The 16,528-nt window shown below is 37.9% G+C and overlaps 1 protein-coding gene across 6 annotated transcripts in view; it reads right to left on the bottom strand.

Moving 5' to 3' along the window:
• Window positions 1-4,002: 4,002 nt before the first annotated feature.
• Window positions 4,003-16,528, bottom strand: part of LOC112503414 (peptidyl-prolyl cis-trans isomerase FKBP62-like) — a 29,662-nt gene continuing 17,136 nt past the window's right edge. For 2 of the 6 annotated variants that reach the window (XM_025107451.1, XM_025107452.1), the window contains 5 exons: window positions 12,346-12,468; window positions 12,117-12,263; window positions 5,508-5,677; window positions 5,309-5,432; window positions 4,003-4,299 (listed from right to left, as the gene is read on the bottom strand). In XM_025107451.1, coding sequence (XP_024963219.1) covers window positions 4,198-4,299; window positions 5,309-5,432; window positions 5,508-5,677; window positions 12,117-12,263; window positions 12,346-12,468 — 666 coding nt within the window. In that variant the 3' untranslated portion in view covers window positions 4,003-4,197. Of the gene's footprint in view, window positions 4,300-5,308; window positions 5,433-5,507; window positions 5,678-8,655; window positions 11,267-12,116; window positions 12,264-12,345; window positions 12,469-16,528 lie in introns of those variants that run through there. The other 4 variants (XM_025107453.1, XM_025107454.1, XM_025107456.1 and 1 more) reach the window with 4 other exon arrangements.

Raw genomic sequence — 16,528 nt, 5'->3', positions numbered from 1 at the left:
CCCCCCCCCCCCTTCTACAAACTGTTTAGTATTCTTGTAGACCCTTTTGGGACCAACAACCATGTTGGCCTCTTGCTTTCTAGACTAGATTTACTTTCTTGCAAGTTCTTTTTATTACACTTAGGGGGAGATTGTTAGTATGTAAAAGTGTAAGTAAAAAGTTGTGTCCCAAAAAAACAAGAAAATCAAGATCACTTCATGTTAGAAGATTGAGGATGAAGAATATTGAGAAACCGGCCAGATTTCTATTATTGGAAAGCAGAAAATTACAAGCTATCGATCTTACTTAATCGACTCTCGTTAGAATTACAAGAATGATTAACTTCTAATCTAAGCCCCATGTCACCTATTTATAGGAGACATTACAAGTAAAACTCATATCCCTTAAGCCTAATTACAAGATAAAACTATACAGTACAGGGGAAATTGACTTTATAAAACTTTCTAAAACTTAGAACAATTTCGGTCCTAACAATCTCCCCCCAAAGTTTTATAAAGCAAGAATCTCTTGAAACTTCAAGTCATCTCCCCCCCTGCTTTCTTTAAGAAACTTTGGTGTGCTCGGTATTGATAAAATCTTCAAGCTCCCCCCTGAAGACGACTCTTGCTCTTTAAGTTTCAACTTTAAGATAAGATCTAATGTGAATTAAGCACCACCATTTGCACAAAGTACAACTAAAATGCAGATGACTCAACACAACCTTGAACCACATAATCATCTTCAACCCATTAGCTATAGATTCATTCAACTATGGGATAGATAAATGTGCGAGCCTCATGACATTCCAGTGCAAACACTCTAAAGACCAAGAATCTTTCAATGAACCACGAGTTGAAAAGGCATTCAGCTTAAGAACTTGATCTTGGTAAGCTCATAATGGGATAATAACATTTTCTTGAAGTACCAAAGAAAACACCTTGGACTTTGTAGATTCGGAGAGAAGAATCAACAATAAGCACATAGCTTTAAGAACAGCAAGTCAACCAAAATAAATAAGCCGATTTCCTTTAATCTCTCAGATAATTGAACAACCAGAATCATATCCAAAATCCCCAGCTAGAAGAATGATGGATAAGCACTCAAAACTCTTATATCACAACCATAACATCAAAACAGTGATTGTAGACTATCAAACTTCTAATTGATCAGTTTAGAAGAATGACTGAGAACACTCAAGAATCTGATAATTTCCAAAACCGCCAAAACACTGATTGCAAACCTTCAAGACCTCTGATTGATCAGGTCAAAAGAAATGAGTGAAGGCATTCAATGGTCTAGCCTCTTGTGGAGAACTCTATAAGAAATGATTGCAAATACTCAAACTCTAGCTAGTCCAATCAAATATTGAAACCAATCAAACTGTCCTGAAATCATTTCAAATCCGGCTTTAATCTTTAATATCAAATTGGTTGACTAAAAAGTCAAACTTTGATTGTAAAAGTCAATGTTGACCAAAATTTGTTGTAAGATGCTCTTAAGGACAAAATTGGTAAAAACATCACCTTAATCATTAATCTCATGGTGAATAAGGACTAAGATATTCATAAGCGCACAGATTAAAAGGATATAAGCAATTTAGATGAAGAACGGTAATAATAAATTACAAAACCATAAAGATCATTGTCGTCATCATGAGTATTGAAATGAAGATTGAAATTACAACATCTTTAGATTGATCGTGAGGATCATATATATATATATATATATATATATGAAAATACTTAGCTGATGTAATCAAAATCATCTTAAAGCATGAGCTCCTATTTATAGCCTACGAAAAGGAAAGTCAAAGCATACACCAATGGGAGTCAACCACATGTAAACGTGATCTAACAAACTTTAGGCGGGAGTGGTTAACACACGTGAGCATCACACTTGTCCATTATGGAGAGACCAGAGGTAGGTCTAGAAGCAAGGCAGAGCCTCTAGTTTGCTAGATGATTCTTTTGGTTGCGGCTTGTGGTTTCTTGATAAAGGAGGTTCTAATCTTCCAACACTAGAGCTTTTTCATACTTTTACAATTAGAGATATAGGATCTAACAATAATGACACATTGGATTGAGTTGTAATCGTGAAAATTAGTAAAATGTGTTATCACGTTTGAACTTTTTGGTGCGCCACATACAGGTGATTTTTTATTTAAAATTATTTAAAAAGTCTTGTATTTTATAATTTATCTAAAAGATAGTTAGTATTTCGGTCATCTCATACACATTGTTGTACACACATGATCAATTTGGTCATCTAAGATAGTTTTTTACAATTAGTTCAACCCATATTAGATAAATTTATACTAATATTATAGCGAATTTTCGTAAAAAGTTAAAACCTTCATGCTAATGGTAGGAAACATTGCAACAATGTACATTTTATGGCTTTAGGACCAAACTTTGTTATTCGACTTATTTTATGATTGAAATTTTTTTTAAAGCTAAGACAATATTTTCATGCATTTTATAGTAAGTATTATTTTCGTCATGATATTGGGGTATTAGACTGGGAGTACTTGATGTATTATACAATGTTATAGGCGATTTTAAAAATTCAACAACTCTTTTATTCAAACATTTATTATTCAACGAGCCATTTACTTCTAAATCCAATTTTTATGATAGCAGATAAGATGGCACAATACGAAAACAATGAGGATTGGTGATCAGTGTTGGTTAAGGAATTAAAAGAAAAATTGTTAAAATGTTTTATAGAAATCCCCTTCTTTCTTTACATGTGTAGCGGCGTTGAACCCGTACTTCAAAATGTTACCGGAGTCGAAGTTTCAATTTCAATTATAAGTTTGGCTTTCGGTTTAAGTGAAGAAAAGTATGATTATGCAAAAACAGAAATACGCAAGTTTACTTGTAATTTTAGAATTATTTGATCATTATAGAAAATTTATGGTATAAGAAGTGAACAACAAAACACTTCAAGCAGGTTCAGTGTGGTAACTACTTCTAGTTCTCGACGTCAAAATGGGCAAAGATTTAATGACTAACTTATTTAACCAAACTAAAATCTTCTGAATAAAAAATCAAGATTTGATACAGAATTAGGTGAACTAAATAGGTGTATATGTACTAATTTTATTCTTGTTCGAATGTATATGATTTTGAAAGTAACGAGTTGTTGGAATGGTGGAAATGAAAGCAACCACAATTTCCGGTTTTGGCCTCCACAACCTATGATATACAAACAATCCAAGCTAGTACTGTAGTTTCGGAGTTCGTTTTTTCTCTTATTGGCAGGATCAATTCTATACGGAGGACAAGACTTAGCCTGAAGTACATGGAATGTTATGTATGCTTGAAGGATTATTTCAATAGCATGGCACGACTTTAACACACAACATTACTAGAGTTGGAGCTTGAAAATGTGGGATAAAACTCGGAAGAAATGAAATACTCCCAAAGCATAACAATACCGCCAACTATCGATGCGCATACCGCCTAAGCGATATTAGACAATGATGATGATCTTGACATTGTTGACATCAAATTTGAAAATTACATTGATAGAAGTTTGATGATTTGTAAGTATGAAAACAAATTTGAAGATTGAAGACCAATTACGATTTACTAGTTACATATAACAGTTATTTACAAATATAAACCAAATGTAAAAACATATTAAAACGAAATTATAATAAAATGTTTTTTGAAATGTATTTAAATAACCCAATGATTAAAAAAATCTTTAAACAATATTTTTTATGTGTTCAAAATTTGTATTTGAAAAAGAAGCAATTGGTACCGATTTAGGTTCAGGCCGAGACTGGTTCTAGGAACCAGCCTTGAACATAAAGAACGACCTGGCCATTTTTGGTCGGGACTGGTTGCCGGTGGAAAATCGCAGCTGATGACCTATTTGGGTCTGGCACAGGACGGTTTTCGGCCATCTCTACTCCTTATAGGTTGTTAGTTCAAATCTACTCATGGTTTCTAAGAATTTTCCTAGCTACTATCTTCAAGGACCCACAATATTAGTCGAGAACGGCACAAGCTGGAAAAACGGAAAAATGAGCGTTTTATTGCATACCATATTTTCTTTCTGTAAATTTACAAACAACTTGTGCTGTTTTATATACTGAGCAGTCAGCCAAAGCTCCATGGGCCAATAGATTACACCAACTGGACTACGATCTCCAAAAACACATTCTCAAGCTTTATACATTAATAATCAGACTCTTTGAAACATCAATTTTAACTTGAAGAATCCACAGCCATTTCACTGTCAACTTTTTCTAATTCCATTTCCATAATACCATCTCTCTGGTCCTTGTCCACTTTCTCAAGCTTTGGTCTCTGCCAGATTAGTACACTCAACATTAACGAACAAGCTCAATCTGTAATGCCAAGATAATAATACAGAGAAATGTTCTAGTTGAATTGATACCAATAAAACAGAGATCGCTTTCATGAATTTTCTTCTGATTTACCCCAAGATTTAACCATAATAGTTTTTAGTTATGTGTACGTGTTTGTTAATTAGAAGCATATAAATCCTAGAGCAGTGCAAGCGATCGGAAAAAGATTTCATTGCACAAGGAACCTCGAAGAAAAACTAGGGACCTAAATCGCATCCAATACATCAAGAAAATGAAATAATGACAAGGTTGGAGAAAAAATGCAGTGGTTATGTGGATAAATACTAGTTTAGGGAACTTGACGACTCTTTGGCGATACCATGAAGAAAGTTTGTTCCCAGAATAAAAAACCACATGAGCCCAGTATGTCCCACCTGTAATGGGGTCTCAGAGAGGTATGATGAATGCAAACCTGACTTCTACCGTGAAGGATAGAGAAGCCGTTTCCGTGAAGACACCGGATATGTACCAAGAATCAGATGCTGGTTAAAATAACACTACAGAACATGAAGGCAAGTAAGCATGAGGAGTTGCTGAACTGGCAAGTCCTTGGGTTTTCTCCCCATACGTCACCGGTTCAAGTCCCCTTAGGGCCGCTGGAAGCACGAGGGTTTGTCTGGCTGTTAACTTCAGGTCCCAATGGGATTAGTCGAGGTACGCATAAGCTGGCCTAGACAGACACTCGTGGTTACCAAAAAATAGATGGACGTGAGTACAGCTATAGCGCATATGCAAATAGAGGTTCAGAAAACCTTAGAGAGGAATTGGCTCGTTTGGTTAGGTTCTAGGCAAGGTCCTTGTGCAACTTTTAATGATACTATCAAGTAGCAATTAATTTTAAATTTTTTGTTCCTTTCTGATTTACTTCTCTTTTCTTATGATCAAGAGGAGTTACCAAAGTGTTTATGGTCATTATCAGCAATATGGTCCATATGACAAGTACCAACCTTTGTTGTCCCTAGGGAACAATCTTTAGCCATTCGTGCAAACATATTCGTATAGAGCTTCAGATCTCTTTTGTTACTCTCAGCTTGAAGTTGCTTTAAAGTCGTCTGAATCGACTTTACCTCCCTGCAGAAATAAAACAATGAGAAAGTAGAGATTAGGACTCTGATTAGTCTCTACTGAGCAAAGTTGATGGTTTACCTGCTCTGTGGATCCGCCTCTAAGGCCTTCTTGATGTCTAATTCAGCCAATTGCAAATCATAAGTTTTCATATAAGCTTGTGCCCGTCTATATAAAGCTTTCACATTGTAAAACTCAACATCCAGCACCTGCTGGAATTTTAACATGAAGATCCTTGTATAATGCTCAAGCTACATTATAAGCAAAGGGAGCAAATGATTGCTCAGTAGAAAGGATAAAAGGACTTTGCAAGTGCCCCAAAACATTAAAAAAAACGAATGTCAGTATCTCCATTGTGTAAGCTAAAGAGGGATTGATGCTAAAAAACTTAAATTAGAATGTAGTTTAATTTCCTGCACTATAACAGACACCAACAGAAGTGATGCAGAGCAGATCCAAGAATTGGCCCACTCATTCATGCATCAACATGATAAATGCAACGGCCTAGAAAAGACCCAACCTAAAAAAGGCCATAACTTTCAATCTGTCTGCAGTTACAGACCATCAAGATATGCACCAAAAGCTCACGAACGGAAGGGACATTTTCAAAACCGCCTACGGTAGTTTGGTCCAAGTTCCGGGCCCAAATTCCTTCAACTAGGGTCCAAATCCGACTATATTTATGTAAAACTCCTAAATAAGCAGATCCGGTTATTTTTTATGACTTTAGACTCTAGGAAAGAATCCAGGGCTCCAAATCCGACTCTATTTACGGCAATTTTTAGATGTTATTTTAGGTTTTTATTTTATTACGTTTAATAAGCAGACCACGTGAAATCAGCAGTTTCTAATTTTCATGTCCATTTAAGAAAGAATCAATCTTATTTAATTCTTGGTTTTTGATTTTTGAGATTTTGGCTGTCGCCAATAAAAAGGTTATCCTGTAACCTTGATTATTCATCAGAAAATATTGAAGCTTTTTCCTCAGATCCGTGTTCAATTTTCACTTCCTTTTCTACGTCAAGAAGGGACAAAAGTCTCGGTTCTTTGGATGTAATCAGTGTGTTATCATGGACTGGAGATGCAGTAAGTCACAAAATAAACCTAAATTTAAGAGAAAAACAATGGTTCAATTCCGTCATATATTTGTTAAGATCAATTACTTGAATCGGCTGCAAGTGACCCTAGAAAATTGTAATTAGGGATTATATTATTGCTTTTAACTTGTGTGTTACAAAAAAAGGATACAAGGATATATATAGACAGAAAACCTAGACAAAAGAGATACCGTAAGGGCCCATAGGCTTAATGGGCCTAAGTAATTATATATCGCATTTACATTCTAACACTCCCCCTCAAGCTGGAGCATAGATGTTAATCATGCCCAGATTGTTACAAATAAGAGATTCGCGAACCAGGTAATGCTTTGGTAAAGACATCAGCAAGTTGTCTTCCTGTTCGAACAAAGGGAGTTGAGATGATTCCATCTTCTAGCTTTTCACGATTGAAATGACAGTCAACCTCGATGTGTTTTGTTCTTTCATGAAACACGGGATTGTTTGCAATGTGGATAGCCGCCTCATTATCACAATATAGGTTCATGGGTTTAGATTGAGCAAACCCAATTTCACCTAGCAGATTATGCAACCATATCAGCTCACAAGTGGTTTGGGCCATAGCCCTGTATTCAGATTCAGCACTTGACCGGGAAACGACATTCTATTTCTTGCTTTTCCACGAAACTAGATTCCCTCCAACCAACACACAATAGCCTGTCGTAGACCGCCTAGTAGTAGGATCCCCATTATAGTCGGCATCTGTGAACCCTTCTATGACATGATGACCGTGATTTTGATAAAGGATACCAAGACCAGAAGCATCCTTTACGTACTTCCGTATATACCTAACATCGTCCCAATATGGAGTTCTCGGAGATGACATAAACTGACTTACTACACTCACTGGAAACGCGATGTCTGGACGTGTAATCATCAGGTAGTTTAGCTTTCCCACAATTCTTTTGTACTTTTCTGGATCCTCTAGTAGATCTCCATCGTCCACTTTCAATTTCATATTTGAAATCATTGGGGCCTCACAAGGATTGTTTCAATCATTCCAGAGTCATTCAATATATCCAAACAATATTTCCGTTGAGACAAACATATCCCTTTCCGAGTACGAGATACTTCAATTCCCAAGAAGTATTTTAAAGGACCTAGGTCCTTTGATTGAAACGAGACCCAAGGAAATCTTTTCGCTTCTTGATCCCAGTCTCATCACTCCCAGTAATCACAATGTCATCAACGTATACCACTAGTAGAATGCACCCGGAAGATGACGAAGTAAAGAACACAGAATGATCATAAGAGCTCCTTCGTAAGCCGAACTCAGTCACTACGGCATTAAACCGTCCAAACCAAACACGAGGGGATTGCTTTAAACCATACAATGATTTACACGGTTTACAGACTCTACGAGACTCCCCCTGAGCAACAAACCCGGATGGTTGCTCCATATAGACTTCCTCATGTAAATCACCATGCAAGAAGGCATTTTTCACATCCACTTGGTGTAGTACCCAGTCGTAAGTTACGGCTAATGAAACAAATAGGCGGATGGAGGGTACCTTGGCCACAGGAGAAAATGTCTCGTGATAGTCAACCCCATAAGTCTGAGCATATCCTTTGGCTACCAATCGGGCTTTCAGATGAGCCACGAGTCCATCTAGATTAACTTTCACCGTGAATACCCATTTACAACCAATTGCCTTTTTGAGTGCAGGTAACTCTACCAAATCCCTGTATCATTATGATCGAGAGCATTCATCTCATCAATCATAGCMTCCCGCCATCCAGGATGGGCCAAAGCTTCACCAACCGTTTTAGGAACAAATAAAGAATCAAGTGTAGAGATCAAAGAAGGAGAGCGTGAAGAAAGTTTATCATAGGAAACAATAGAAGAAATAGGTTAAGTACATGAACACTTACCTTTCCGAAGAGCAATGGGGACATCAAGATTAGGAACCTGTGTATCGGAAGGTGGTGGATCACTCGGAGCAAGAGGATCATCATTAGGGGGATCTGCAAACGATGATGAATATGGTGTTGGGTCGGGATCTGATGTAGGTCGTTGCCGCCTATTATATACATGAACTATCGATGGTTTAGTAGGCTCTTGGGTCTGTGTCGAGTCAAGTGGGGTACTAGACTCAGGAACAGGTACGGTATACACTAACAAATCATCACTATCTCTTGGGTTGCAAGAAGTGGACATAGGAAAGAGAGGTATATTCTCATGGAATGTAACGTCTCGTGATACAATGTATCGATTAAGCATGGGGGAAAAACACTTATACCCTTTTTGAAGTCAAGAGTAACCAAGAAAGACACATTTCAGAGACTTTGGATCCAACTTAGTTATGTGAGGTCGGGTATCGCAGACAAAACAAGAACTACCAAAGATCTTTGGCTCGATAGGAAACAATGCTTTTGTAGGAAACAAAACTGAGAAAGAACTTTTACCATCCAAGACAACGGAAGGCATTCGGTTGATAAGAAAGCAAGCGGTAGCAACCTCATCATCCTAGAAATAGTAGAGCCTGAGCCACCTCTAGGAGATGACGATTCTTTTGTTCCACAACCCCATTTTGGGTTGGTGTGTCAACACAAGAAGACTCATGATGAATGCCATTTTGAATCATATATGACTGAAATGTTTGGGACAAATATTATTTTGCATTATCACTACGAAGAGTTTGAATGGAGACTTTTAACTGGGTTTTAATCTCAGCATAGAGTGAACAAAAATGTGTGTACCTCATATCGATTTTTCATAAAGTAAAGCCAAGTAGTGCGGGAGTAATCATCAACAAACATAACAAAATACTTAAACCCAAGTTTTGAAGTAACAGGGCATGGTCCCCAAACATCAGAATGAACCAACTCAAATGGGGATGAGACCCGCTTATTATACACTCTAGGACTTAAATGAATACGTTGATGTTTGGCAAACTGACAAGACTCAAACTGTAGAGAAGGTAAATAAGAAAACTCAGTACACAACTTCTTCAGATTCTGTAAAGATGGATGACCTAATCGACAATGAACTTCAAGTGGAGATGATGAGCTGGAACAAGTCAATGAGGAAGGTACTTGATGTTCAAATATGTATAGGCCATCAGTCTCCCGCCCTCTACCAATAATCCTCTTCGTCGACAGATCCTGAAAGACATAGAAATTAGGAAAGAGAGACACAACAATTTAAAGCACATTGACTGATAATGAATTGAATGAGAAATTAGGTAGGCTCAATACAAGAGATAACGAAACAAACGGGGTAAGATCGACGGTGCCAGAACCAAGGACGTGTGGTAGACCCGTCAGCAATTGTGACATGTGATGGAAATTTGTGTTTTTATTGACATTAGAGAAGATGGTGGGATTACCCGTCATGTGATCTGAAGCACCTGAATCAATGACCCATTTGGAGGCAGAAGATAATAGGCACGTACTAGAGTTACCTGTCCCAGCAAATGCAGTAGTCGGAGCAGTGGAATTCTCAGTCCCTAAAAGTCGAGCGTATTCTTCTGCGGGTATAGTAACAGTACTATCTGAGGTAGAGGCCAAGGCAGAGGCAACGTGCGCTGATGAACTCCTCGGATGTCTGGCCAAGAGCTTCTTACATGTGCGCTTGGTGTGACCTAACTCATGGTAGTAGTAACACTCAACATTATCAGAATATGGAATAATAGCCTGTGAGTCGGTTGTTTGGTCACTGTGGCCACCTCTAAAGCCACCACGTGACCCCTACGAAATCCTCCTCGATAGCCACCACGAAATCCCCCTCGACCAACCGGAGCATTGTTGTGATCAAAAGTTTGAGAAGGCTGAAGATTCTCATTCCTAAGAAAACGGGCAAATGTTTCTTGAAGAGAAGGAATAGCATATTCATTCAAGAACTGAGATCTGATCGAGTCAAATTTTGGTCGCAAACCGGTCAAAAAACTGATAACAGCCACTTATTCCCTCTGGGTCTGCATTGCTTTGTCATAGCACTTAATGGAAGAAGAGAGTTAAGCTCCTCATACACTTTCTTGAACCCCATGACATAAGTAGTGAGTGATCAGTCCTATTGTTCTCCACAATGAAAGGACTTAGAAACACTATAGATTCGAGAGATGTTACTTTGTCCATAATACAAAAAATAAAGATAATCCATAGTTCCTTCACATATTCACAGTGACTAACCAGAGACGAAACAGAAGGCTTAATAGTATTGATCATTTGCAAGTACAAACGAGCATCAGTTTGGAACCATGAATCAGAACCGTTACCTTTAGGAGGATCCGATGTGAGATGAGAAGCCATTCCCATTCTCCGGAGATAGATACGAAGAGTTTTGCTCCACTCAAAGTAGTTGGAGCCATTAAGTTTGTTGTCAGTGAGCTCAATATTTACCGGAAGCATCTCGGGTACACGTAAACTACTGTTACTGTCCGATGTTTTGTCTTCTCCAGTCATCTTCCAATAAATCACAAACCAGAAGAGAGAACGTAGAACTTAGGTCGAACAATAGCAAACCAAAAAGCGAACGATGCAATCAAAGGGTGCCAAAGAAATCGACGAACAAAAAACTTCCAATCCAAGGAAACTGCAGCAAACCGAAGCAAACAGCCGCAAAACGAATTGAATCCTTAGCTTGGACTCGGGCAGCAAGCAAACAGCAGCAGCAAAACTTGCTGTAGCTCAAACAGCAGCAGAAAGCTTGCTGTCGACCAAAATAATCAAGCGAAACAGCCTCAAATCACAGCAGCACGAAACAGCACCCAAACGCAAACAGATCTGAAGTCGTGAGGAAGAAAAACACGCCCAGATTTGGATTAAAAAAAACGGCAGCAACCAGATCTAGACAGCAGCAAATCGTAAACTAAAATGCCTAGGATCAAGAACCCTTGCTACACAAGAAACCCTAAAAAAACAAACCCTACTAGCCGTATCTTTGAAACACGACCAGATCTGAGAGTTTGCAAACAGCAGCCACAAGGAACAGATCACAGGGATAAACCGAAGCCCACAAACAACCAGCAAAACCAATCCCAAACAAGGAAGAAACCGAAACTAGAAGAACAAGAACCCTAATCGAAGAACAAAAATTTCGATCCGCGAAACCAGTGATTGTTACGAAACCGAGCTCTGATACCATGTAATTAGGGATTATATTATTGTTTAACTTGTGTGTTACAAAGAAAGGATACAAGGACATATATAGACAGAAAACCTAGAAAAAAGAGAAACCCTAAGGGCCCATGGGATTAATGGGCCTAAGTAAATATATATCGTATTTACATTCTAACAAAAATGAATCCCATGCCTTTATTAATCTTATTTCAGCTACATGATAAATTAAACCAAGATCTTTATTTTCAGATAAATTGCTTGATTGGTAAAATCTAAAAACAACCCAATAAGGACAAGAATCTCATCCAACCATCAAAATTCTGCCCAAGGAAACCTAGGCAGGGAGTAGTTGCTATGACCAGATTCTAGCAACACTTGTCATCAAAGGCTCTTGCATACGTTATGCATAGCATCGTGTATTTGTCACTGTACCCTAAACTCACACCAATTTAATCCTCAGCATGATAAACCATAAAATTACTGAATATTTGAGAGTGTTTGTTTATAAGTATACCTTTGAACACAGCTTGATTGCTTCCTGGTAATCATTCAGTTTGAGGCTACAAGCTGCACCATTCAACCAACATGAAACCCTTAATGATTTGACAAGCTTTTGAACATCATCCCCAAGCAGCCCTTCTTCACTAACATAATCCACTGCCTAAAACACAAGGATATAAATAGTAATAAAATAAAGTGCATTTAAATTATATCACTTCAACAGATATTAACTATAATTCTACCTTGTCATACTTTTTAGCCGCTCTTTGATATTTGCCATTTTTGAACAGTACATTTCCTTCTTCCTTTTTCTTCCCAGCTTCCTCGATTCTTTCATGATTAGCCATCTCCCATGGAGCTTTTTCCTGGCAAGTTGTTACAAGATGAGATAAGCAGTCATGAGAATTTGGTAAACACAAGCGAACGTCTACCGTGCAAATATTCTATCAACACCAATGATTAGCAAAAGAAATAACGATTAATCGGGATGTAACCTAGCTTCCATGAATCCATACTTGGTAAAGTTTTACATGATATTACAAAAAATTGATCAGTTATACAGGGTAGGAGTTAATTTGGTCTGAGGTCAGATAGTGAAAAGCTAACAAGTGAACATAAAGAGGACATCTTCTGCACGTGATCATCAGGAATACCTGTTTATATGGACAAGAATATTCAAGGGCGGGAGTGCGTGAGGGCAATATAGGCTTTTAGTGGCAACAAACTACATCAAGCATGGTGTTTGATGGGGCAAGGGGGTTAAACACCATACAACTAGGTGGGGAACCTACGGAGATAACCGAATTATTTTTTTATTGAACACTTGCAGAAGGGTATTAGGGTATCAAGAGCGGAAGCCAAAAAATTTGTGGAAAGAGACGGCAATGACGCAATATGCTATAAAATGTAGAAACAAGATGGTCAGAGAAAGTATACATCATACAAAATACACTTGTGTTTGGACAAAGAGGCACAAATGGGTATTATGAAAAGATCATTGCAAGAGCGTATTGTAACATACAGAAGTATATAATAACCAAAAGATAAAAGCAGGGTAAAGAACATGTAGAGTTGTACTTGTACAAGACTCTAGGAACAAAATAAGGGGGGTTGTATACAAGTTGGCTAAGAAAAGGGAAGGGAGAATTGGAGACAAGTTCCATCAAAAGCATTAATGGCGAGAAGCAAAGACTAGTCAAAGATCATTGACTGAAGGAGAAGCAATCGCCAAGAACAATGAAATTATTGAAGTGTTCTGATAGCCGTTGGAGAGGTAGATGTAATATGGCTCAAAAGATTGTAAGAAAGAGCATCTTGGGACTAATCTACATGAACAAATTTCTATGCATTATATGAGCCAAACAAGGAAACAAATCATCATGAAATTGATGATTTCCTTTCAAATAAATAACTATAACGTCAACATTGAGTGTTTAATCATGTTGCTTAAGTTATTGAGAAGCTCATGAATGTCATACACGATGATATACCATGGTATATATTTTTCACCCATATTGTGGTGAATATTTAGATTACGCAAAGTGCTAGTATAAAATTGGGGGTACAAAGAAAGACCTATGAATATAAATGCCTAACACCAATCCGTAAATAAAGTACACAAAGTGAAATTCTAACAATGGATAGAGAAGATGATGTAGGCATGTCCCAAGCACAAGCAATTAGACTTTTTGATGTATATGGGAATGACATAATATACAAAGCACACTACCAGCAATTTGATTAAGGGTTGAAAATGTGGTAAGCATGTCTAAGAGATGTTCTAGATGGGATGTTTTAAAAAAAACTTAATATGAGAGAAGAGGTAAGGAAGGAATGAGCATGATGGAAAATTATGTTAACCTTGGACTATCGAACTTGAACCTAACAAGGTGAGAAAAAAGAACACGGTAACACGCATTAGAAAGTTGGCAAATAAGGTGATCAAGGGAAGTAGGAATGAGATCAAGGACAATTGGTTGTGGAATGAGGAAGTATACACAAGTAATAAAATTGGATGCATGGCTACTAGCCTAGGCAACAAGTCGTGGATAAAAGGCTTATGGTTGTTTGAGTGTAAAAGGTCCACAAGGTCAATTAAAGTTAGGAAAGTACGCAAAAATTAGCATATCTCACATGTTAAACTTGGATGTGTGTTCACATTAAAGTAGATAAAGATATCCAACGTAGGCACCAATTTAATGATAGAATCATGCACCAATGCTTGAAGAATAAAAAAGACCCATGTGATTTAGAATAAGCATGTCGTGATGACGAGGGAAGAGAGCGGCAATCAACATATATTAATAGGTTCTCTTATGGTGCCTCTTTCACCTTTTTGATCCTATAAGCATTTTTTAGACGAAAGGGTCATTGGCCTAGCGGTATCCGGATTACTGGTAGAGCCTAGACTCCTGGAGATGGTTCAAGCCTCACCCAAGGGAAGAAGTGTGCATGAGTATTTTCCATGTATAAATATTACATACTTCAAAAGAAGTATAAACTTTAGCCCATACCAACTAATTCAAAGAAAATCCTTAGTTAGGTAGAGCCCTTTTTGAATGGCACAAACTTAAGATACCCAAGGGAAGAAGTGTGCATGAGTATTTGCCATGTATAAATATTCGTCAAGGTATTACTAAATTTCCACATCAAGACCAAATCAGTAAATCAGGAATAGGAATCTAAAAGAACATGCAGTCGACAATTTTAGGAACATAAACAAGAATCTTTTCTTTGAATGGCACAAACTTAAGATACCCTTTTTGTTACTTTTCTTCTTTAGTCTATAGTTTGTAACTTTTATCATGTGATTCGGGATTTTATCTCGACTTCATACCTTCTTTAGTCTAGTTTGTAACTTTTATCATGTGATTTGGAATTTTGTCTTGACTTTACACCTACATCTATTTGAGCTTGTATAAATTTTTGGACTAGAATGCATATAATACATATCTTTTGTTAAGACTTACGGGTATAATATGAGCAACCTCGTGATGTACTCTCTAGCATCCAGACTCTACATGTCCTGTTGCCACCTAAATAAGTGTGTTTGTCACCAGAGAAGCATATGGTATAAATTGAATCAAATTTTGCATTATGTACCGATCCCAAGCCTGTTAGGGTTTAGGGTTGTTATAAATAGGGGAAAGAAAGGAGAATATGGTATCGATAAAGATATTGAGTTTGTCCTTGGAGAGTCTGGCCTCTCGAATAGCTAGTTACCTATCCTGTTCTTGTTAATCAGGTATATGGCTACTGTTTCTTCTACATTACTTTTATTTTCGTTGATTAGTAGATCTGGTTCTTATCAAATTGGTATCAAAGCCTTCGATCCTAATTGACCATGGTATCAAAGAATCAAGGAGAACGCATCGATGTGCTGGAGGAATCCGTTCAAGCGATGAGAGCCGATGTTCAAGCGCTTTACAATCGCGAGGCAGGGAACACCAAACGAATTGACGATTTGGACAAGGGAATTCAAGCGATCATTGGCAAACAGGATTTGTTATTCCAAACGGGATCCAACAATTCCACTCAAACCGGGTGTACCAGAGGTTCGTTTCAAGGTTCTGGCCGATTGGAGATTGCGTCAGGTGGAATTACTAATGCTTAACGGAATCAATCCTGATGGATGGATATTTCAGGCTGCACATTACTCGGCTCTTTAAAGCTTCGAAAAGAAGGAAAATAGACACCCAATTCTGATATGGGAGGATTAGAAGTCACAACTCATCAACCGTTTCCGATTAACAGACGGCGGTTCTCCCCTTGAACAACTTCTAGCCCTCCGACAAACAAACAGGTACTATTCTCGAGTTTCGTCATTACTTCGAACTCTTAGCATCCTCTTTATAGGATCTCCCGGAGAAGGTATTTGAAGGTAACTTTATGAATGGACTCAAACCGAGCATTCAGGCTAAAGTTCAATTATTACGGCCACAAGATCTGGCCCAAATTATGGAGACTGCCCACTTAGTTGAAGACAGAAATTCCCAAATGCCTGGAGTACCAGTGGTTCTTATAAACCTTACCATAATTTTTCACCTTCGATATTTCACACAACTCCGACTCAGCATTAATGTTACAAGTGTTCCATCTACGTTGGGAAAAGGTTCAGGCAACCCCCTTACAACAACCATCTGGACCGGAATCCGGAAGGACTAGAAAATTAACCGAGGAAGAACTCTGAGATAAGAGGGCGAGAGGCCTTTGTTTCCGCAGTGACGAAAAGTATTGAGTCGGGCACAAATGTAAGAACAAAGAGCTACAAGTGCTCCTACTGCAGGATGATCCCACCCAAGAACAGGATGGGGAACTCAATTAACTCCATTTTGATTTATTCCCACCATGAGGACAAGGTGGTTCTTTGGGGGGCGGGGTAATGTTATGTACCAACCCCAAACCCAAGCCTTTAAGGTTACTAGG

The sequence above is a fragment of the Cynara cardunculus genome, unplaced genomic scaffold (genome assembly GCF_001531365.2).
Source record: "Cynara cardunculus var. scolymus isolate 2C unplaced genomic scaffold, CcrdV1 Un_Scaffold_2980, whole genome shotgun sequence".
In the NCBI taxonomy this organism is placed as follows: domain Eukaryota; kingdom Viridiplantae; phylum Streptophyta; class Magnoliopsida; order Asterales; family Asteraceae; genus Cynara; species Cynara cardunculus.
This window is presented reverse-complemented; position numbering and strand designations above follow the sequence as displayed.